This window comes from Podarcis pityusensis (genome assembly GCF_964106645.2).
Source record: "Podarcis pityusensis genome assembly, chromosome: 4".
NCBI lineage: Eukaryota > Metazoa > Chordata > Lepidosauria > Squamata > Lacertidae > Podarcis > Podarcis pityusensis.
Genome location: NC_138027.1, coordinates 69,158,486 through 69,181,522, shown reverse-complemented (window position 1 = coordinate 69,181,522; position 23,037 = coordinate 69,158,486). Strand labels below are relative to the sequence as shown.

Below are 23,037 nucleotides of genomic sequence, written 5' to 3'. Positions count from 1 at the left end.
CAGAGGTACCAACACTGTAGTTTTGTCGATTCTAGTATTGTCCTAGTTTTCTGGAGAAGTAATGCTGGTGTAGTAGCGAGGTATCCCAGCCAGGACTCAGAAGGCATATGCCATACTTCTCAGCTTTACCCAGGTGATGTGGAGCTCAGCTGTTCTCCAACAGCTTCTACACACCTAGTGTAACATAAGAAAGGAACCAGAGTGATCTGGCATGTCTCACAACTTCTCTATGTTCAAGTGTTTGCATACCAGTAGCCATGATGCCTCTTTTTAGCAGAACATATGAATGTACTAGGTTATCCCTTAGTTAGGCAGAACATAGGAATGTTCTAGGTTATCACTTACCGTATTTTTTGCTCTATAAGACTCACTTTTTCCCTCCTAAAAAGTAAGGGGAAATGTGTGTGCGTCTTATGGAGCGAATACAGGCTGCGCAACTATCCCAGAAGCCAGAACAGCAAGAGGGATTGCTGCTATCACTGTGCAGCGATCCCTCTTGCTGTTCTGGCTTCTGAGATTCAGAATATTTTTTTTCTTGTTTTCCTCCTCCAAAAACTAGGTGCGTCTTGTGGTTTGGTGCGTCTTATAGAGCGAAAACTGCGGTAGTTAGGCAATAACATGATGTTGGTGATGGGTAATAAACTGGAGCAGGGGACATACATGGTCTTATCTTTCTATACAAACTTGATCTCGTTAACCATGGCATCCTCTCATTCTAGATTTCTCCATTGTCGAATGTAGAGATCTCCATGGTAACTCAAACCCCCAACCTCTTCTCAGCAACCTGCAAGAAGCAGTTTTCAACAGCTCAGAGGTCTCACGACCAGGTAATTCAAACAATTAAAGAACTGGATATATATTGGAAATAAAGTAATTTCTACATCTATTCCATAATAAATGAAACATAGCATTTTGATTCCTTATCTAAGTGTTTTACAAATGCTAGATTATAACAGTTGCCATTTCTGAGATTATTAGAAAAACAGAAGTCACCATAATTGTTTTTAAGTGGCAAGACTAGTGGAGCTGAATAGTTATATTACTGGGATAACCACAAATATTCCACCAATAAATGTTCTTCTCTTGCATCTCCTGCAGCATGGTTGGTGTTAAATAATTGTCATAGTAACCTTCTTACGATACGATAAATTACGAGAATAATTGGGTGCACTCTTCCCACCTTGGATCAAATCTATGCTTCCAGGTGCCATAAGAAAGCTGCAGAGATAGCGCAGGATATTACGCACCCCGGAAATGATCTCTTTCAGCTTCTGCCTTCTGGAAGAAGGTACAGGGTAATAATGACTAGGACTAGCTGCCTGAGAAACAGTTTCTACCCAAATGTGATTTTGGTTTTAAACGCAGTGTAAGGGGTCTCTATGGGAGTATATTGTATTTAAAAATGGGGTATCAGAGTTTTTAGGGGGCTAACCAGGTTGGGATAGCTGGGATAGCAGGCTTGTTGGGTTTTGAATGTTTTATGTTAATTTTTCAATTTTGTTGTTCTGCGTGGGACAATGACAATAAAGATTATCATACTCCAGAAAATAAATAGGAAACATGTTTTTCATGGTGCCTAGGAAATATCACAGTTCAAGTGAAGTTATGGTTCCTGGTTCACCTACGCATCAACCAGATTTTGATGTTTGTTGTCAAATCTGCCTTTAGACCATAACATTAGTGGGATTTTCCTGTGTTAACAAGGTAATTCAACTGAAGCCTAAATTAGCTTACACTTTCTTTTTCTTCGGTTAAATACCTTGTTAAAAAACAGATTGATTTGTATAATATGATAAATACCGTGTTCTGGTACAATAAATAGGGTGGGGTGTGGTGTGGTGGGGAGGGATAATATTCTAAGTTGCTTTGAATCATAGAATCATAGAATCATAGAGCTGGAAGAGACCACAAGGGCCATCGAGTCCAACCCCCTGCCAAGCAGGAAACACCATCAGAGCACTCCTGACATATGGTTGTCAAGCCTCTGCTTAAAGACCTCCAAAGAAGGAGACTCCACCACACTCCTTGGCAGCAAATTCCACTGTCGAACAGCTCTTACTGTCAGGAAGTTCTTCCTAATGTTTAGGTGGAATCTTCTTTCTTGTAGTTTGGATCCATTGCTCCGTGTCCGCTTCTCTGGAGCAGCAGAAAACAACCTTTCTCCCTCCTCTATGTGACATCCTTTTATATATTTGAACATGGCTATCATATCACCCCTTAACCTCCTCTTCTCCAGGCTAAACATGCCCAGCTCCCTTAGCCGTTCCTCATAAGGCATCGTTTCCAGGCCTTTGACCATTTTGGTTGCCCTCCTCTGGACACGTTCCAGTTTGTCAGTGTCCTTCTTGAACTGTGGTGCCCAGAACTGGACACAGTACTCCAGGTACTTTGATCAGAAGATGCCTAGAGAAATTTATAATATATGACATATGAAAGATTGCTGTTTACCATGTCACAGAGAGATAATGGAGAGATAATTTGCATTTGTGTTCTCCTCCTCAGTTCAAAGTAGGTTATTAAACATTAACAAAAAAAAACCCTTCTGAAAGCTATCCAGGTTCATAAAACTTTCTGATATTTTGCTAGTTTACTGTATGCTACTTTCAGTACTGATCCAGTACTGAGTCACATGGCAAATGATTTTCTTGAATAACAAGCTAGCACGACATTTATAATAATGAATATGCATGGCCCTCAAGGCAGAGCACCTGAACTCTGTAGCACTACTGAATCAGTAAGCTCAGAATCACTTCAGTGGGTGTAGAGTCATGTTGCAGGATCCCAAACAGGTGCCATTTTGGAATCTGTACCCTTTAAACGACACTATAGACTTGTACACAGGACTTCGTTTTCTAAGTCATCGTGTAGCAGGGAATGCTTATTTATTGATTGTATTTTTAACCCGGGTGATATGCTCTTTAGATGAAAATTATGTATATTGACCTGTTTTCCAAATTATTATTATTTGCATGTTTAGTCACCTTAAGAACGCTCCATTTTCTTAAAAACAAAAAGCTACCTCAAGTCAAGTTCACTTCTAAAAGTTGTTGAACAAATAATATTTATTTATTTTAATCGTACATGCTTCCTTTTGACCTATTAAAAAAAAAAACAATCATTCTTAAACAATAAATATAACCAGATGATGATGATACAGAAAAACATCATCAGCAGACAAAAAGCAATAAAACGCGTAAAATAATAAAAACAATAAACTGACATCATAAAAGCCATAGATTAGCAACAGAAGCAGTAAGATATTAAAAATGGAAAAGAACAGCATACCATGAACCAGTAATTAGAAGACTTGTAAACCAGATGGCTTTAACTTGGTGCCTGTATATCGATAATTTGAAGTGTCTCTCTTACATGTCTGAAGAAGGCATTCCATAAATGGAGTTTGATCACGGAAAGGTCTTATCTCCAGTGGCACTTTGCTTAACCACTGAGAGTGACTGACTATACATGAAGAGGGGCCTCATTTGGAGATCAAATATCACACTAACCCCCTCTGTAAAGAGAAAACAAGTCACCATGTCAGTGTATTTGTGAAAAACGCTTCCGTCTTCCATGAACCAGTGAGACCCAGTGCAATGCCATCACAAGAAGTTTGAGAGTTGACGTTGTGCAATTGGGAGCAGCTGCACTGGGGGATTGTACAGTGCCTTTCGCATGCATTGGATTCACTTGCTGCACTGTTCTAAAAATGAGGGCCCCCACTAACAGAATGGCAGTCACTCTCTGTGTTTGCTCTGTTGGAATTACTCAATAAAACAGCAGTAGCTTCACTATACAAAAATAAAATGTCACAGTGTCGTCGTTTTGTTCCTTTTTACCATCAGATAGTTTTGTTCTCGATTTCAGACTTCTTGTGGTTCACATTTTTCATAAAGCTGTTTCAATAGCTGCCCAGCACACCCACGTTCAAGAAGGCACTTGGAATATAAATAATGTTTGCTCACCAGCTATATATTTTTTTTCTACATTGCTTTCCCAGACCAACAAGAGTAACTACAGATGAGTCACTGTGTCTTAATATCTACATTATATGATACCCCACGATCAAGGCTTAGTTTAATATGCCAGATGCCAAATTCCAAATGTTAAACTTGTCTGGAAGTTATGGTTTTGGCATTTACCTCAGGGCATGCTGGCTTTACCCTGCAACAGTTGCATCTCCCTCATGCTACTTCACATTGCTGTACTGCAATCACCTATAGGTAAATTCTCCTTTATGTACGTGTTTCAAATATCGTTTTGAGGTTGAGACTCTCAGAGAGGAGCAGGACTACTTCCCACCCCCACCCCCAAAACCCACAGACTTCAATGGAAGCTGAATTGGCTAGAGCTGTAAAACATGTTCCCTGAGGAGAATGTAATTGACAGATTGGCTGTGGCAGGCTTTGCTAGATAGAAGGCCCCCACGTCAAATGGTTTAATGCCCATCTAGGGCTGTACAAAGATCTTGCCAGGGTCCTAGAACCAACAAGCTTGCCATTTAGTTCATTGGAAAGGTCCCAGTGTTCAGCGTCTTTTTCTTTTCTTTTTTACAAATAATTTTCCCTGTAATTTAACCGTAGCATCATAGAGAAGAAGAAGAAGAAAGCATTATAGTGAAATCATAGTGATCTCTGTTTGATCAAACCTCATATTTATCATACCTGGTGATATCATGCATTCATTTTGCACTTACTGATGGATGACCTGTACAATTGGTCCCTAAGAAGTGCGATTTCAAAAGCCAAACTGGAAATGGTGCAGATATTGAGCTGAATACCCTGTCACCTTCGATGTGGAAAATGCATGACAGCATGCTTGCTTAGTAAATATACATACTTTGTAAAATACTGTGATACAGGCACAGTTGCTCTTTGCCCCTCGCCCCACATGTGATAAGGATTGTTCTGTCCTAGCTACTAGCATTTTCTGTTACTGTGTTGTTAAAATGATCATCCTATCTCTCTCTTTGTCGCTTCAGTGTTCAGCCACCATTTCCAAGCTTGTTCTTTATGGAAGCAATCATTAGTATCTTGTCATAGTGTGAGCATCATAAATAGTGAATGTGTATTAATTTATATTTTATAATATAGTTTGGCTTCAATATAAATATTGAACATTTATTCAAAATTTATTGTAAATATTGAATGTAAATATTTACTGTTACTAGTAAAACCATTGTGTGTGTATGGGTTATATCCAAAATTATATACAAAGTAGATCCATTAATAAATAAGACTTTTAAGTCAGGCATAGGCAAACTCAGCCCTCCAGATGTTTTGGGACTACAATTCCCATCATCCCTGACCACTGGTCCTGTTAGCTAGGGATGATGGGAGTTGTAGTCCCAAAACATCTGGAGGGCCGAGTTTGCCTATGCCTGCTTTAAGTCATTAGTTTCAGTGGATCTATGCTGAGAACGACCAACTCAAATATTAGATGTCACGACTTACCTCAAGGTTCTGTCTTGTTTCCTATGCTTTTTAATATCTACATGAAACTAATAGGTGAGGTCATCCAGAAGTTTGATCTGAGGTGTCAACAGCATGTAGGTGACACACAGCTCTATCTCGTTCCCATTGACTTGTCCTGGGGAGACAGTAGAAGTAATAAACTGGAGTCAATTCACATTAGGTGGATAGGTGTTAAGAAGCTGAAACTTAATTCAGACAAACCAGAAGCCCTGTTAGTCAAGAACACTGGCAATTTGGATGTGGTGGTTCAACCTGTTCTGGATGGTATTGCACTTGTCTTGAAGGAATGGGTTCATTGTTTGGGAATTTTGCATTCCCTGGATGCTCAGGTGGTGGTGGTTGGTAGGAGTGTTTTATTATTATCATTAGCTTCAGCAAATACACCAGCGGTGCCATTTATTAAAGAAGGCAATTTTGGCATCAGCCACTCATTCTTTGGTTACTTCCAGACTGTATTGTTTCAATATAGTCTGAGTGGGGCTACTGTTTGAACACAGCCCAAAAGCTTCAGTTGGTCCAAAATATGGCGACCTGATGTTTGTCTATAGTTGTTGCAGGTCAGAGCTTATTACTTGGGTCTTATTTCGGCTCCGCTGGCTTTGATGTGTTGCTTCTAGCCTATAAAGCCCCAAATAGCTTAGAGCTGGGTCATCTTAGGGACCGCTTGCTCCCATATAAGCCTGCCCAGGAATTGAGATGCTGGTCACCTTGCTGTTGGTGCCATTGTGGAATATCTGACAGGGTCTCTTCAGCGGTAGTGTGGCAACTGTGAAATACTCGCCCAATTCAAATTCCCAGGTTCCCTTATTGTGACTCTTTTGCCAGAAATTGCCTTATTTTTTAAAAAATGTATCTGCGTGAGAAATTGAGGCAAAAAGTCTAACACTTAATGGTGTCTGTTTAGGCAAGAGGAATCTGGGCCCATGTTATCTCCTGCACCACTCACCGAGCCTCTGCTTAGACTTTTTTTGGGTAGAGCAAGAGTTGTGCACTGCAGAAGAGAGGGAGTGGAGAATACCTGAGCATGCATTGCATATAAATCCAGATGCTGGAAACCCTGGTTTGGTTGTTTGTTTGTTTCCCAATCTCCTTCCTCTGCCCACCTGCAATTCTCCTGTATATTTTGCACTCAGTAATGAGAGGCTCAGTTCAGAGATCAATCCATCTGATTATCTAGTTCTTGATCCCTTTGCCCAGAGCATGTCCGCCACCCGCCGTGCTAATTAACAGGTGACACAGTTAGGTTTAAAGGCAAAGAGGACAGCTGCATCTTTATGCCCTCCCCTTACTCTGCAGCTGTCATAAAAGACACCCAAGATTCCTCAAGGCCGCATGGCAGATTGAGGATATCAAGGGCAGTTGATATTAACTGTGCCAGTACATATGGGTTAAATGTTTCTAATCGTCCCAAATACTGTATGACATATGGGTTAGCAGAATATTTTTTAAAGCTGTGCTTACATCGTAACATTATTGGTAAATTATATTATTGTATGCTGTGCTTTCTTGGCACGAGATGAGATGGTGAAGACTGGAGCAGGCTTTGCAATTTGGTGCGACTTATAATGATATTCCATTTATTGCTAACAATGAAAAGATAATAAGAGTTAAGCGCTTGCTTTCTGCCTGACATTTGCTTTGCATTTTGGTTACAGCTGCTTTGCGTTTCCTTATTTTGAAGGAGACATGATGCTTTAATTTTTAACTGGATCCATTAACAAAGGCATTGAAGTCAAATATGAACCTGACAGGCTCTCAGTTCTGAGGAAAACAGATCGCATGATTGTGGTGATTCCCTTGAGCAGGGTGTATGTGTTCTTTAGTGGGTTTACGTTGGCTGTTTCTGAAGCTGTTGTGATGATAGAACCTGTAGGAGAGAAGGGAAACGAATGATAATGTAGTGAAAGGAAGGATGGAGGATTGGTGCCCGAAGTGGGAGGCTTTTGGAAGTTGTAAAAAGAAGTGAAATGGTTATACCAGACACCGTTTTGTACACCTGAAATGGAATAATTGCAGATCCAGCCGACATCCCACTGCACTCTGAGCACAATATATGATTGATATGTTTTCCAAGGACAGTTATTGAGGTGTAGTGCATTCACAAAGGCAAGGACTTAAAAGGGGTGTGTGTGTGATTTACTTGTTCATTTTTTAAAAAAAGTTTGAAGAGCAGTTTATTAAGCCTTTCCATATCAAACAAAAATAAGCCAAGAAATAATAAAAACTTGGAGCATAAACACCTACACATTTGCTTACATCAACAAATAAAGAACAGAAAAACTCCCACAAATATTCAACCCACGAATCTCTGCAAGTATACAACCCACAAATATACAATACAAAGTAAAGCAATCAGAGAATCGTCATAGAAGTAATCAGCTAGTCAAGCATAAAGAGAAAGGGGGAAATTCAGCCACCCTGTAATATCACACCATAAAGATGCATGGGTTGATGAAGGAAGGCAATCATACCCCTTGACTGACTTAATAGAATAAAATCATTTCTCATAAAACATACTTTGTTCTCCTTGGATTATTGTATGTTGACAAATACATTTTCCCATAAGGGCCGTTTTCTTCTTAATTTGAAATGCCCAGGGACCTGTTTCTCCCTTGACCTGAACCCATGGCAGTTCCCCTTTCAACTACTCTATTGGGCTGTTTTTCATTGCCGCCACCCCCCCTCCCCAAGTTTCAAAACTCAAAAGTAAGGGATAGATGGCCTAGGAACATTTGCAGAGAAGTATAGGTGTTAAACTGGACGCGGGTGGCGCTGTGGTCTAAACCACTGAGCCTTGGGCTTGCCGATCAAAAAGTCGGCAGTTTGAATCCCCACGACGCCAACCTAGCAGTTCGAAAGCATTCCAGTGCAAGTAGATAAATAGGTACCGCTCTGGCGGGAAGGTAAACAGCGTTTCCGTGCGCTGCTCTGGTGTTGGTGTTCCGTTGTTCCAGTAGCGGCTTAGTCATGCTGGCCATATGACCCGGAAAAACTGTCTGCGGACAAACGCCAGCTCCCTTGGCCTGTAAAGCGAGATAAGCGCCACAACCTCAGAGTCGTTCGCGACTGAACTTAACTGTCAGGGAGGGGTCCCTTTACCCTTTACCCTTATGGGTGTTAAGCATGCTACTCACTTGCCATAAGTTTGCACTCCACATTCCTGTTGCTTCAGTATATGGAGGTTTCTTAACACACCTTTTCCAAGGTAACATGGTTGTGAGTTCACTCTGGGCAGCTTTCAGCATATATAAAAACATAATGAAACATCAAACATTAAAAACAATTGTGAACTCAAGGACACAATTCATAATACTTAAAAGGGCTTATATCTGCAAGACTATTTGCGCTAATATCACATTAAGATTTCATGGCATGAAACTGGGCTTTTCTTGCTCTACCCTTGACCTGCCGGATGCTATGGTGGCCCTAATCCAGGAAGCCTTTTTTTTTTAAGCTTTAAAGTTGTCCGCTTTAGTTGCTTTATAAACCAGATAATTAAAGTATGTGGGCTCAATTCATAAGTGTATGTGAATAGGTTATTGCATGAATGTAGCTACTGTAATTTCCACATATCCGTCCACTATAGGAACACTGTCTAAAGCCAGCTTCACAAATAATTGTGTTCTTAGTGCCTCTAATCTTCCTTGTTTATTTTAACTTGAATCGTTTTAAGTCCTAAAGCTATTTTCATATTTCCTTTTTCCCTTGCTCTTGATTACTTAGGATAATGTGTAAATAATTTTTTTAAAAAAACTTTTAAAGCTCAGGGTTTAATTTTTTTAAAGAAAAGAAAAAAGGCTCACTGAAGTTCTTGTGTCTTAGAAAAGTAGGTCACGAAGTAGAATACAACACAATCACACTAATTAAGAGGGCTGTTGTTGTTTTTTCTCAGCAAAGTGCCATGAAGAAAAGATCAATACAGCAAAAACCCTTTTCACTGTGGAGCCAAGGGAATTGGAAAAGATCCACTTGTGCTTTCAGACCTTAAATGCTGGAGGCTGATGTCATTAAGAAAACCAGCTGAGGACTGAAAAGTAAACCAAGCAAACTAATAGGTTTTAAGTGTAGGAGGGGAAAAGGGGGGGAGGTGTATACCAGTAATATCTATGGCAGCGTTTCTCAATTCGCTGACAGCTAAGGCACCCTATTTTTCTTAAGTAAATTGTACAGTGGTACCTCGGGTTACATACGCTTCAGGTTACAGACTCCACTAACCCAGAAATAGTGCTTCAGGTTAAGAACTTTGCTTCAGGATGAGAACAGAAATCGTGCTCCAGCGGCGTGGCAGCAGCAGGAGGCCCCATTAGCTAAAGTGGTGCTTCAGGTTAAGAACAGTTTCAGGTTAAGTACACGCCTCCGGAACGAATTAAGTACTTAACACGAGGTACCACTGTACAGTGCAGTCCTACGCACGCTCAGCACTGCTTAAGTCGGTAGGACTTACTTCTGAGTAAACATGCATAGGATTGCCCTTAAGACACACTCAGCTCTTCTATAAGCAACGAAAAGTTCACTTGAAGAGTGTGTAGATAGATGAACCATTTAACCTTTGATGAACCGCCCAGTTTGAAGGATATATCTCTTCCTTGTAGTACTTTCCCAATGTTTCTCCTGCCCCCCCCTGCTTTCCCATCTGTGTATTGTATTGTATTTATGGGTCACCAATTTATATCTCCCTTCTACACCTCCACTGGCTACTCAAAGGCTGTCTACTTGGGCAGACATTGGTCTTAAATGGCAGAATACAAATCAATCATACCATACTTTGAGCAAACTTACGTCACTTATCTGGGAAACACCTGTGGGTTGCAAAGGGTACTAGGGCAGGGCTAGTCAAAGCGGTGGTCCACAGACCAGGGCTCATCCATGAGACATCAGCTGCTGATCCCTGGTGACTCCACCACAGCTCAGGTTTGGCGGGATGCTTTAGAGGCCAGTTACGGCTCTGCCACATCAGGTAGTTCGAGAAGCACTGTTCTAAAGCACAGAGGCAATCTGTGCATTTGTTGCCTTGCACAAGCTGTGGTCCCTGTAAGGGACAGCTGCATATTCCTGCATTGCAGGGGGTTAGACTAGAATGATCCTCATGGTCCCAACTCTGTGATACTCTGACTGCTGCCCAATAGGCAACTTCAAAGCTCCTGCTCTCTCTCCTTGTGGTTCTTTATCTTTAAACAAGGATGTGGACCAGAGTGTTCTTCCAACAAACAAAAGGCTCCTTTGGGGTAAGGGGTTGTCTTCTGTAAAGAAGAAGACACTCTCCCCATTACAATGATGGGGAAAAGGAGGCTGAATTGTGGATCATGCTCCAGGATATTTTATGAAAAATGCTCCATACCTATTTCCCAGTCCTTGTGGGACTTTCTGGAGCGAGGGCCATCTCTGGAACAGATAGTGTGCTTGTGCAATTATAATTGAAAAGGAGAGATATCTGCTTTTGCATATGCTCTCTTAAGATTCACCAGTCCCAGAATTTTTTATGCCTAGGCAGAAACGGGGGGCAGGGGGCGGTGGTCAGCTGGTGAGAGGAACAAATGCATTATTAAGCTGGGACATTGATTCCAGGGGCAGTATAGCAGCCCTTACTGTTGGTAGAGTTTACACACACACACACACACACACACACAGAGAGAGAGAGAGAGAGAGAGAGAGAGAGAGAGAGAGACTCATTTAAGCCACCTAGCTACTGTATTTTATCTTCAATCTATGAAGAATGCAAGAGAAATTGACTGGTTTGAGAATTCATTGTTTTGCAATGAACACCCCCCCTTCAAAAAAAGCGAGAAAAATGAAGCTTAAAATGAATTGGTCTATTTATAAGAGCTTTGCAGCTGTGTTGGTCTGTCAGAATAAAGCAAATTCCAAACACTGACAGGCAGATAAACCAAAAAGTTACAAAATCATCAGCAAGTTTTAGCTGGTGAACCAAAGCAGTGCATGTCTGTTGAATTTCAGCGGCTGTACTCTTTGAGTAGGAGTTGGATACCAGTTTAATTGTTTGTTTTCTCTGAAGCATGGTGTTGTTGCTTATTGTTATTTATTCAGTATGCGACTTACAACCCAGTAAGGTGTAATTTTGAAATCGCAGAAAAAACAATTTCGGAATTAAAATTAATTAAAAAACGCTTCCTGCATGACTTAAGAGGAGAAGAAGAAGAAGAGTTTGGATTTGATACCCCGCTTTATCACTACCCGAAGGAGTCTCAAAGCGGCTAAACTTCTCCTTTCCCTTCCTCCTCCACAATAAACACTCTGTGAGGTGAGTGGGGCTGAGAGACTTCAAAGAAGTGTGACTGGCCCAAGGTCACCCAGCAGCTGCATGTGGAGGAGCGGAGACGCGAACCCGGTTCCCCAGATTACGAGTCTACCGCTCTTAACCACTACACCACACTGGCACCACAGAGGTTGTTTATATGGGACTGGATCACTGTAAGCATGTAAGAGGGGGCTTGCAAGTTTGTCCTCAAAAACTATTCCTGATCCTGCATGCAAACAACAACAACAATATAGGCATGCAGCGCTACCCAGCTATGCCATTTCCCAGGATACTCCATTCCACTACCACCATCCTGGTTTTCTGTACTTCTTCTGCAAAACAGTCAGTATTCCATGTCACTAACAATGCTCAGTCCTCATTGGGTTGTTTTGGGGATCCTCCTGCCTCACAGTCAGATAATCCCCCCCCCAAGGTTATTTGCACTTCCAGAAACCTTCGGGTTCTCTCCCCGTCTCCATGCCTGATCATACCTCCAAATTATTTGTGGTTGTGCCATTATGTTGTTGTTGTTGTTTAGTCGTTTAGTTGTGTCCAACTCTTCGTGACCCCATGGACCAGAGCACACCAGGCACTCCTGTATTTCACGGCTTCCCACAGTTTGGTCAAACTCATGCTGGTAGCTTCGAGAACACTCCATCTCATCCTCTGTCGTCCTAACCTTCTCCTTGTGCCCTCCATCTTTCCCAACATCAGGGTCTTTTCCAGGGAGTCTTCTCTTCTCATGAGGTGGCCAAAGTATTGGAGTCTCAGCTTCAGGATCTGTCCTTCCAGTGAGCACTCAGGGATGATTTCCTTAAGAATGGATAGGTTTGATCTTCTTTGTGCCATTATAGCTCCATAAAAATCTGTTCTGGGAAAGTGAATTTGCTGTTAGTAGATCGTATATATAGTATATAGTGCAGGAATTTTTTTTTGTCGCTTGGTGGGTAAAACATTTTTTGTGTGTTTCAATAGAAATTGGAAATGTGCGAGGGGCATACGTGAGGGGTTGCAAAGAGAAGACTGGTAGTTTATTTGCATCTTTTCTTCAATAAATGGACTTCTGTTCCTTACGTGTATAAGACATCAATGTGATTCTTTGTCCTGTGATGCTTAATCTTGGAATGGCATAGAACACACTTCTCAGCAGTGTTGCAGCTGCACAGTTACCGCAAAAAAAAAGAGAATTGTGGTTTTCTTTTTATTCCGCTTAAAGGATTTGGACAGGTGATTTGAGTATACGGGTCCTCCTATTGTCCTTAATTTTTGAAATTTTAATTAACTGGAACAATTTAAAATACCAACACATGGTTGGTTCTACACTGTAGACATAGTCTACACTGGATTGCAGTAAAGCACTAGCTTGAAGAGCCTGTGATTCTTTAGTAAATTCAAGATGTAAAATAATTGAGTCCTGTGTTCCCAGGACTATATGGTAATGCTGTTCCTTTTTGCATTTATTTATTCCATAGGCTCAGGGTACCTAACAATATTTTCAAAATGAAACTATTGGTAAAATAAGCCAGTGCTAAAAAACAACCTGCCACCAAACATCTGGCCTATATAAAAATAAAGATGTCCTACATCACCTCCAGAAAGCGATCAGGAAAATGTGTAACATCTGGTGATTCTATAAATAGGGCACAGCTTGAAAATGCAGGGCTTAAAAGGATTTTAGGGGAGATAGAATTCTGGGTTGTTGTTGTTGTTTTCAAATAAGACTTTTACAAAACTTGCTTTAGGAGCCCAATATACTGTATGGTTGATAATGGAGTGTGTGCATTGGATCCAGACCTTGTCGTGCTTAGGATAAACCTATTGAACCAATGTATGCAGTGTTTTTTTTCTACTCAGAGTTGACCTGTTGAAATTAATATACATTACTAACTTAGGCTCATTAATTTGGGTGGGCCACTACTCTTGAGTACAACTGAGCTGGATATAACTCAGTGGGACTTTAAATGTTTAAATTAAGTTTCATTTATTTCAGTGGGTCTACTCTAAGCGTCATGAAGTCCAGATCCATCCCAGTGTGCTTGAGAAAGAGGTGAACAAATATAAGAATGAAAATGATGTCTTGCTGTGCAGTGTTCATGTGCTTAAGAAGCAAAGTACTGGCTCAGTGATGCTTACCATCTTCTGTAGCCAAATGATTCAAAGTAGAATTCAGACAAATAAAGACGATCAATGTTATTGGAGAAGCAAAATCAGAATGCATTTCAACAAACTCCCTAACTTGTGCACTCTTAATCTTTCTCCTAATTTTGTCGGAAGAGTCTTGGGAATTTGTTGTTGTTGAGCAACTCTTTCTCTAGAGTCCTGAGGCCATAATTTTTATTTTGAATAATTTTTATTAAGTTTAAATTTTTTACCATGGTCACAATCCATACTTATCATCATCTGAAACTTTGCTCATCCTGAGCCTTTACTCCCCCCCAGCTTTCATAATTATTCACTTTCATCTTAGCATTTCTATATCAACTTATTTACCTTCTTTCTATACTTATAAAATTTGCCTTGATAATTGCTAACCAGTTCCAAAAATTAACATTACAAAATATTTTAACTCAAACCTGCAAAGGTTTTCAAATGTTTACAGTGTTCTCTCATATATTGTATACATTTACTCCAGTCCTTTTCAAACAGCTCGTCGCTCTGGTTTCGGATCTTCCCCATCAGCTTTGCCAGTTCTGCATATTCAGTCAGAGTCCTGAGGCCGTAATTTTGCAGAACTGAGAACTTCAGCATTGTCCACTAAACTGAGTTTGCTCTAGCAATTCGAAGACAGATTAAGCATTTGTGATTTAAAATGGGTTTGTTTTATCGTTTAGGCACAATTATTTTGCCCATCTTACTGCAGGAGGCTCCCCACCATTCCTTTATAATCAGAATAGCAGCCTTTTAAGGGGGAAATAGATTTTTTGCTCCTGAACAATTATTAGTTAGATCAGGGAGCTAGTTAGTGATTTATGATGTGTGCTATCCCAGGTGTTGGCAGAAGGTATATAGCAATCCACCATTGGACTACTGTTTGATTTCAGGTGAACCACCTAATACCTGCTAGTCACTGGGTTTCTTGCAAAGAGTACTAAAGGAGGAGAACTTTGATTTGATCTGGCAAATCACTTCTTACAATGTTTAATCAAGATTGCATACTTAGGCTTCATTCAGACACCTTCTCTGATTCTTCAGTCCTAGAATCATAAGAGTTGGAAAGTACAGTGGTACCTCGGGTTAAGAACTTAATTCATTCTGGAGGTCTGTTCTTAACCTGAAACTGTTCTTAACCTGAAGCACCACTTTAGCTAATGGGGCCTCTTGCTGCCGCTGCTGCACAATTTCTGTTCTCATCCTGAAGCAAAGTTCTTAACCCGAGGTATTATTTCTGGGTTAGCGGAGTCTGTAACCTGAAGTGTCTGTAACCCAAGGTACCACTTACCTTGAGGAGCATCTAGTCCAACCCCCTGAGATGCAGGAATATGCAGCTGTCCCATACAAGGATTGAACCCGCAGGCTTGGCATTGTCAGCACCATGTTCTAACCAGCTGAGCGATCCATGGTTTAAAGATCAGGAATTAACTCTGTTCTCTTCTGTCTCTCCGCTCCCTGCTAAATCACACACTTTACTTAGTAGAATACAGTGGTACCTCGGTTTTTGAGCATCCCATAAGCCGAACGTTTCAGTTTTCATACTCTGAAAACCCAGAGGTAAATGCTTCCAATTTCGAACATGCCTCGAAAGTCGGATCGGCTTCCGCTGAGTCCAACCACCCATTTTTTTCCATTGAAATTGCAGACCACCCTTTGTGCCTTGGTTTTCAAACCTTTCGGAAGTTGAACGGTCTTCCGGAACGGATTGCGTTCAGAAACCAAGGTACCACTGTACTTTCTAGTTTGATCAAATCACAGTTTGCAGCTACATCTGAACTGGCAAATTGTGATTTGAGTGAGTCCTCCAAACCGGTAAGTTGCAAGCTCAGAGCTTGTTCCCAGTAATCCTAGCCAAGGTTTGTGTTCTTCCTTTGTAAATTTAAAGCATACCAGCAGGCTATGCTATAACAGCGGAAGCAAAGGTACACTATACAAAACTAAACTCAGACACACTTGCTTAAAGTACGACGCACGTGAAGGAAAAGGACTGCTTAAATGCAAAGCATTAGATGCGAGATTACTGCGCACAGATGCATGACGTGTCCATTATGGAAAAGAAAAGATGGCCTTGGAATGCACAGGGAGCCTGTTCACATGATCTGTGTGAACATGTGATTTCCTGGAAAGGAGCTTGCAGCTGTTTTGCTTGTCCCTTTTGTTGCCATGCTGCACTGAGTGTTGTCTGATCAGGAACTGGTGATTAAGCTCTCTCTTCCTTAGCCACATACTGTAGCTAAGAACTAAACTACGAGCCTAGGTTTGGATGACCTGTTCAGCCACTGCACAACTTGGTATTGTACAACAGCAAAACCAACCAAGAAGGAGCTAAGCAGCTGAGATCTCCTCCCTGGGAGACTGCACATTCATGCTTAGGCACAGCTTATCTTCACATGACGACATGTGAGCCCGGGTGCCCTCTGTTTCCTTCATCCTTCTTGTTGTCTATGTTTGGTTGGTCCTGTGGCACCTGCAGAAGCGTAGATGGAAGGAACAAACAACAAAAAAGCCTTGTTTTTTAGCATTGCATAGTAACAGTGTGTATGAAGATGCAAAGTGGTTTATTTATGCCAAGCAAATTCTTGTTTACTGTCTTCAGGACAAAATGTATTAATGCATCCAGAGATGTAGGTGTTTGGAATGCTAATGCAAACGGAGAAAAAAAGTCGCTGTTTTGAAGGAGGATGTAGGTTATTTATGATTTGTGTACTTAAGCGGTTTTATAGACACAATGATTTTCCTTTGGCTTCTAATCTAATTAATAAAGGGATTCTAATCAAGATAAAAAGAACCATCGATCATGTAAATAAATATTGTTACTAATAGCTATATTTGGATTGTTACTAAGAGCTATATTCTTGGTGCCGACATTAATATATTTTTCAGTGACGGGCAAAGGCTGTCTTCTCCCAGGCATTTTTCTGCTGTCTTATGTCTGTTTTGGTTATGATATAGGTATTGGGCGTGGGGGGTGGAGGCGGTGGTGTATTCTTAGAAATGTATCCACTAATTGTCAGTGCAATTGTATGGCTGTTTGAATTTTGCATATTTTATATTGCTGTACTTTCGTATTGTAAATGGCCTTGAGTCTATTTTTAGAGGTATGTGCCTAAGAACATAAATAAATAAATAACATTTAGCCCTTTAAAATATATCTTGGTTCTAGAATTCATACCACTTTGGCCAGTTCTATTGTAACATGTCTGCATCCATAGAATGGCTGTTATTGATACTTTTTGGTATTTTATTTATTGTTTGTTTATTGTTTATGACTCATTTTGTTATGTTTGTAATTACATATATATATATATTTCATGTTGTAAGCCTTGAGCATGGATTTAACTATGGAAAGGTGACATACAAAGAAAATGATGTATGTATTATGTACTGTCAAGAGCTCTGAGAGAAGTGGTTTTTTGAGCTATGCTAAGTCAAGGTGTCATTCAATGATCTCATATTCATAAAAACTTTTCAATAAATATGTTTGAACTCTGTCATAAATTAGAACCAAGCAGGCGGAGATTAAACAAACATGGCAGAAATTACTCAGAAAATCTGTTGCAGACTGCACACTAGAATCCATATCCCTTAAGGGCTGTATTCTTTCATTCATTATTCTTATGTGTTATTCTGTAAGGACAAATACATAAGAATGCTAAGTTCAAATGGGTTTTTCAGTGTAAATTTTCCAGGGTCATTAATAAAAGGATCCACTGGGCTAAACCCATTTTATGGATCTTTTATTCCAATATGATTTGTCTGTCTGCATGCGTTCATTGTGTGACCATTGTTTGAATATACATTATTACATTGGAACCCATCTTGAATCATGTAGCCCAGTCCCTGAATGTTGCAGTGGACTGAAATATGGTAACTCATAAATATTTTTGGCAGTTTAATTATTGTTTTAAATAGAAATGTTCCAGACCGGTGCATCACAAATCTTGGGCCATAGAAATACTTAAATAAATATGAGTTTGTTTGTTTAATGGAAGCATCCAGCTGCCTCAAGGCACTTTGGTTCGTTTGTTTGGTTGTATGCATGATGCGTCTTAAGAGTTTCAGGTTTTGCTAAATATGACCTTGGGGCAATTCAACAAGAAGAAAAGCCATCAACTCCCTGATTCCAAAGCTACCGTATTTTTCGCCCTATAGGACGCACTTTTCCCCCTCCAAAAATGAAGGGGAAATGTGGGTGCGTCCTATGGGGCGAATACAGGCTTTCACTGAAGCCTGGAGAGCGAGAGGCGCACCGACCCCTCTCGCTCTTCAGGAAGCTCTGCGCAACCCTCCGGAGCCTGGCGCGAAGCCGCGCCGGCCTCCGGAGGGTCGCGCAGAGCTGCCTGCCCTCCCGGGCTCCGCGCAGCTCTGCACGACCCTCCGGAGCCCGGCGCCAATCCGCAGCGGCCTCCGGAGGGTCGCGCAGAGCCGCCTGCCCTCCTGGGCTCCGCGCAGCTCTGCACGACCCTCCGGAGCCTGGCGCCAAGACGCGCCGGCCTCCGGAAGGTCGCTCAGAGCCACCTGCCCTCCCAGGGTCCGCGCAGCTCTGCGTGACCCTCCGGAGCTCGGTGCCAAGCCGCGCCGGCCTCCGGAGGGTCGCGCAGAGCCGCCTGCCCTCCTGGGCTCCGTGCAGCTCTGCGCGACCCTCCAGAGCCCGGCCTTGGGGGGAAATATTTTTTTTTCTTTATTTCCCCCCCCCCCAAAAAAAAAACTAGGTGCGGCCTATAGGGCGGTGCGGCCTATGGGGCGAAAAATATGGTATGTACAGTCGTGATAATTCCATGGTGACACAAATGCCTGTAGAAAGGATGAATGAGTGAGACGTTCCCTGTCCACCACATGCCATTTCTGTGTGGCGCAACAGTGTTGTGTGATCCTGGCATTGACTCAAGCGCCACAGTGGCTATTTCTGGTTGACTGCTTAGTTGCAACCTGCTTAGCTGACAACTCACTGATCTTGCAGTGGTATGACAGCCAGTATTTCATGTACAAAACAGTTCTTTTCTCTAGCCGCAGGACTGGGCTTTAAGAAAAACAATGGTCCCATTTTGCACCATCGTTTTATCATTTGTGTTTTTCTTATACTGTTGAATATTCCTGACAGGTGCTTTTAAGACCGCCCCCCCCCCCAAGTATTAAATGCTTTTGAAAGCTGAGCCTTAATTAGGAAATCATCTGAAGGAAGAGGAGCAGAGGATAAGAAACCAAGCCTTTTCCTCAAGAGCAAAATAATAATAATTAATAATAATAATACGGATGTTGCTTTTGTATGAAGTACAAATCATCACAGTAAATAAAATTAACACTTAGGAAGAAGGGTCTTAATTTGCCATAATTGTCAAACTACAGGGTTCGTGTCGGTGAGGGTAATCAATCTGAATTGTTGACGAAATATGTGAGGACAGTAAAATAAAAGCACCACACAGCTCTGAAGAGCAGCTCACATAAATAATGCAGGGACATCTGCTAGAGTCATGCATGACCTTCACTTCTGGGGACACCTGTAGATGAGCATAGCTGACTTAAAGGAGCAGATGCTACTCTAAGCAACAGGGATCGCTGAGCACAGTTTCAAGGAGCAAAGGCTCTCTTAGCTGCGAAGGGAAAGAGAAGCCAGCCACGACGCTAATAACCTGCCCTTTCTTATTTTTTGTTTAATGCAGTTTAATACTTTCCAGTGGGCAGAGGGGGCAGTGTAAATACTAAAGCTACCAGATCAAATTATTTTTAAAAAAAATTGCTGTAGTGAGAAGTATTGAAGCTTCAAAGGCAAACAGACATGGCCTCTTGATGCATTGTCTACCCATATTTATGTGTTTAAAAGCTAATACGGTCCTTTTATTTTTAATGCACAATATTTTCTTTGAAAAAGAGGCTCGTTTGGTCATAAACTCTTGTTTCCGTAGGTGTTCTTATATTTAAGTTACTCAGTTTGTACTTTTAGGACATATTCACTGCCAAATAATTTCTTAAGTGTTGTCTTAAGTGCTACCTCACCTGGTGAGGCAGTGCCAGATAAGGGGGCTTTGCTTTGGGTTCTTTCATTTCCCCCCACACTTCGGGGGCAACCATGTAGTTTCTGCAGTGAAGGAAGGTGTCAATAACTCTTATTTAATGCTTTGACGTTGGGTTAGAACAATGAAGGTCTGTATGACCCAAATTGCTGCACTGTGCTGCCAAATGGGCAAAAGGACATTCTGCCTCGGTGGTTTGTTCTAAATAGACCTCTCTGTTTGTTCTGCAATGTTTGCATTTGATTTTAATGATGCATTATGACACAAATCTAATTTATAGGAATGGATGGGGGGGAGGCATCCTACTTGACCTGTTTAAAAATAGAGTATGGTTGAGCTAGAATTGTAGGTGCCAGGGGGGTCAAGCGGATCCGTATTGCTGGAGAGCTGGAAAAACCTAGACATGGTTTTGCTGCAGCAGCTTTTCCACTGCCATGTGTTTTTGCATCTCTGAGCCTGGTGGCTTTAGGTCCTTTGCAGTCGCTGAGAGCAGCACTGTACTAAAATTATATACGGAGTTGTTATTATTACATTCTGTGCAAGCACCTCAGCACCATGCATAATGAAAATAGCAAAAAACAAAAAAGTTATAAACAGCAAGTAAGTGTGTGTGTGTGTGTGTGTTTAAAAAAATACAAAATAGACACTTATGGCAGAGACCCATTCATTCTGTTGGAGAAGCCTATCAGAGCAAAACAGTCTTCGGTTGCTTCTGAAAAGTGTTGATAGTGGGTGTCTGCTGCATCTCAATACGAATGCTGTTCTGCAGAACAGGGGCAGCCACACTGAAAGCGCTGCTCTGAATGACTGTGGAACTTGCAGCTGAGATTCTCTCATAGGTCAGTGTGACCTAGTGGGTACAGTGGTGCCTCTCAAGATGAAAAACTCGCTAGACGAAAGGGTTTTGCGTTTTTTGAGTCATTCCGCAAGACGAATTTCCCTATGGGCTTGCTTCGCAAGACGAAACGTCTTGCGAGTTCTTGCGAGTTTGTTTCCTTTTTCTTAAAGCCGCTAAGCCGCTAAGTCGTTAATAGCCGCTAAGCCGCTAATAGCCGTGCTTCGCAAGACGAAAAAACTGCAAGACGAAGAGACTCGCGGAACGAATTAATTTCGTCTTGCAAGGCACCACTGTGTACAGAGGACAAGACGGTATTTAAAGTAACCTGGTTCTGAGCGGCAAGAGGGCCTTATATTTTCATGGCAACACCTTGGATTTGACCCAGTAACAGATCGGCAACTGGTGCACATCCCACCCTGCAAATCCAGCAAGCAAGGTGTCCTATGCTGAGAGTAGTTTTCCTCCACAATCAACCTAGCTACTGTGTTCTGCACCAGACTCAGCTCAACACATTGCAGTAACCTGATGGCGAGGTTGTCAATGCATGGAGAAAGCTCTTTCAAGACTTCTGTTAACTGTTGTCCCAACTCCATAAATGATGATGATTTTCCTGTGGTCGATTCATTTTGAACTTTGGCTGTAATTCAGATGTAAATTGATGTATACCTTAGTATGTGGCCATAGAAATGAATGTTTAATTAAAAACAACTAAAGCGGTGTTTTATCATTCTTCCTCTTTAAACAGAGCGTGGATCACACTTCTTGCAGACCTCATCATATTGAGGTGGGGCTAAGATGAGCATAACCAGTGACGAAGTGAATTTCTTGGTTTATCGCTATCTTCAGGAGTCAGGTAACTTTTTCTTTTATAGCAACATTCTATATGTCCTTGAGAGTGTTCTAGCAAAGAAGTTTGACTGGACTGTTGCCAGATCACATAGCAAGATTTAGATGTATAAACAATACATTATATTTTACAGTTTACAAATAGTAGCATTTATCCCCACTGTTAGAGTTCGTTTTTGTTAACTAAAATGCATATACCTTGCACTTTGCATTTCACTAAATAAGTGTTCGAGCCTGCCCTTAGCATTTATTATAAACATTTATTTACCACTTTTCAGGTGTAGGAAAATACCAAACTGGTTTCCATATCTGCAAATCAGAAAGAAAAACAGTTGAGGTCACCATGTGCGCTGCAACTCTCCCCTCCCCAGCTGCAAGATCCCTGCCCCACAAATCACCCCCTTCACCACAATTCAGCTTGAAAGAAATATGGTAGTAAAATTAAGAATTTTCTCTGCTGAATTTTGTATTGAGTGTATAGCCTTTAGAACGTTGCGGTTGATTTAATTGTTCATTTGCCGATAAGGGCAAGTAAGTGAGTGGAAACAGCATTTATTGTACTTTATTTAAAGTCTATGTGTAGTTGTAAAATCTTTGAGAGATCTGATTACGAACAGCCATCACAAAGTAGCTTCTACAGGATTTTCCTGGTTTTGTCATGCATAGAAATCTGAGTTTAGAACCAAGGGCCAGTATCCAACTAACTCATTCCGTAAGCGCGAAAATTCATACTTGCAGAATCTCTCTCTCTCTCTCTCTCTCTCTCACACACACACACACACACACACACACACACACACACCATGGCCTCTCCGAATCTGCTCTGGAAGATTGGGGAACCTCCTTGAGCAGATGGGGGGGGAGAAGAGGGGAGACAGCTCCATTGTGCGAACACACATTTTGCACTCAGGCAACTTTAAAAGAGGAGAAACATCTTAATATTTTTCAGTTTTTAATTTGAATTGAATTAGGTTGAATTTATCTGCTGCATCTAATGATTCTCCCCCCCTCCCCATATGAGGAAGTGACTCCTACCCTAGATTCTGAATAATTGGCGAACAACGTATATAAGAACTAGCTGGTATTTTTGAACCACATTATTCTAGAAGTTAGTTATTCTGGAAGCTACTGATACATGGCTTTTAGAGTGGTGTGATATTTGAATGGGGCACTTTGCAGTTAGATTGAATTTAAAGAAAATTAGGGTTTACTGTCTTGGCTGCTAAAAAAGCTGCAGTGACCAATTGTGGATAATTTCAATGTTGGAAATCCTTGCAAACTCATTACCATGTAGCAACAGTGATGGCCTATTCAGTGTTGCTGGTTACAGGTGGTTATTTTGACTGACTGCAGAGCACAGTTAAGGACTAAATCTGCAGAGTATAATTTCCCTTGTTATAAAATGAAGCTGGATGCTGTCTCAATTACCTCCTACAACCTTTTTCTTCCTCCTCCCTCCACACA

General features: G+C 41.3%; 1 protein-coding gene across 2 annotated transcripts in view; it reads left to right on the top strand.

Moving 5' to 3' along the window:
* Nucleotides 1-719: 719 nt before the first annotated feature.
* The window catches only part of TBL1X (transducin beta like 1 X-linked), a 51,072-nt gene continuing 28,754 nt past the window's right edge, over nt 720-23,037 (top strand). Inside the window, exons 1-2 of one of the 2 annotated variants that reach the window (XM_081001386.1) lie at nt 720-827; nt 21,473-21,580. In XM_081001386.1, coding sequence (XP_080857512.1) covers nt 21,523-21,580 — 58 coding nt within the window. In that variant the 5' untranslated portion in view covers nt 720-827; nt 21,473-21,522. Of the gene's footprint in view, nt 828-21,472; nt 21,581-21,878; nt 22,006-23,037 lie in introns of those variants that run through there. The other variant, XM_081001387.1, reaches the window with a different exon arrangement.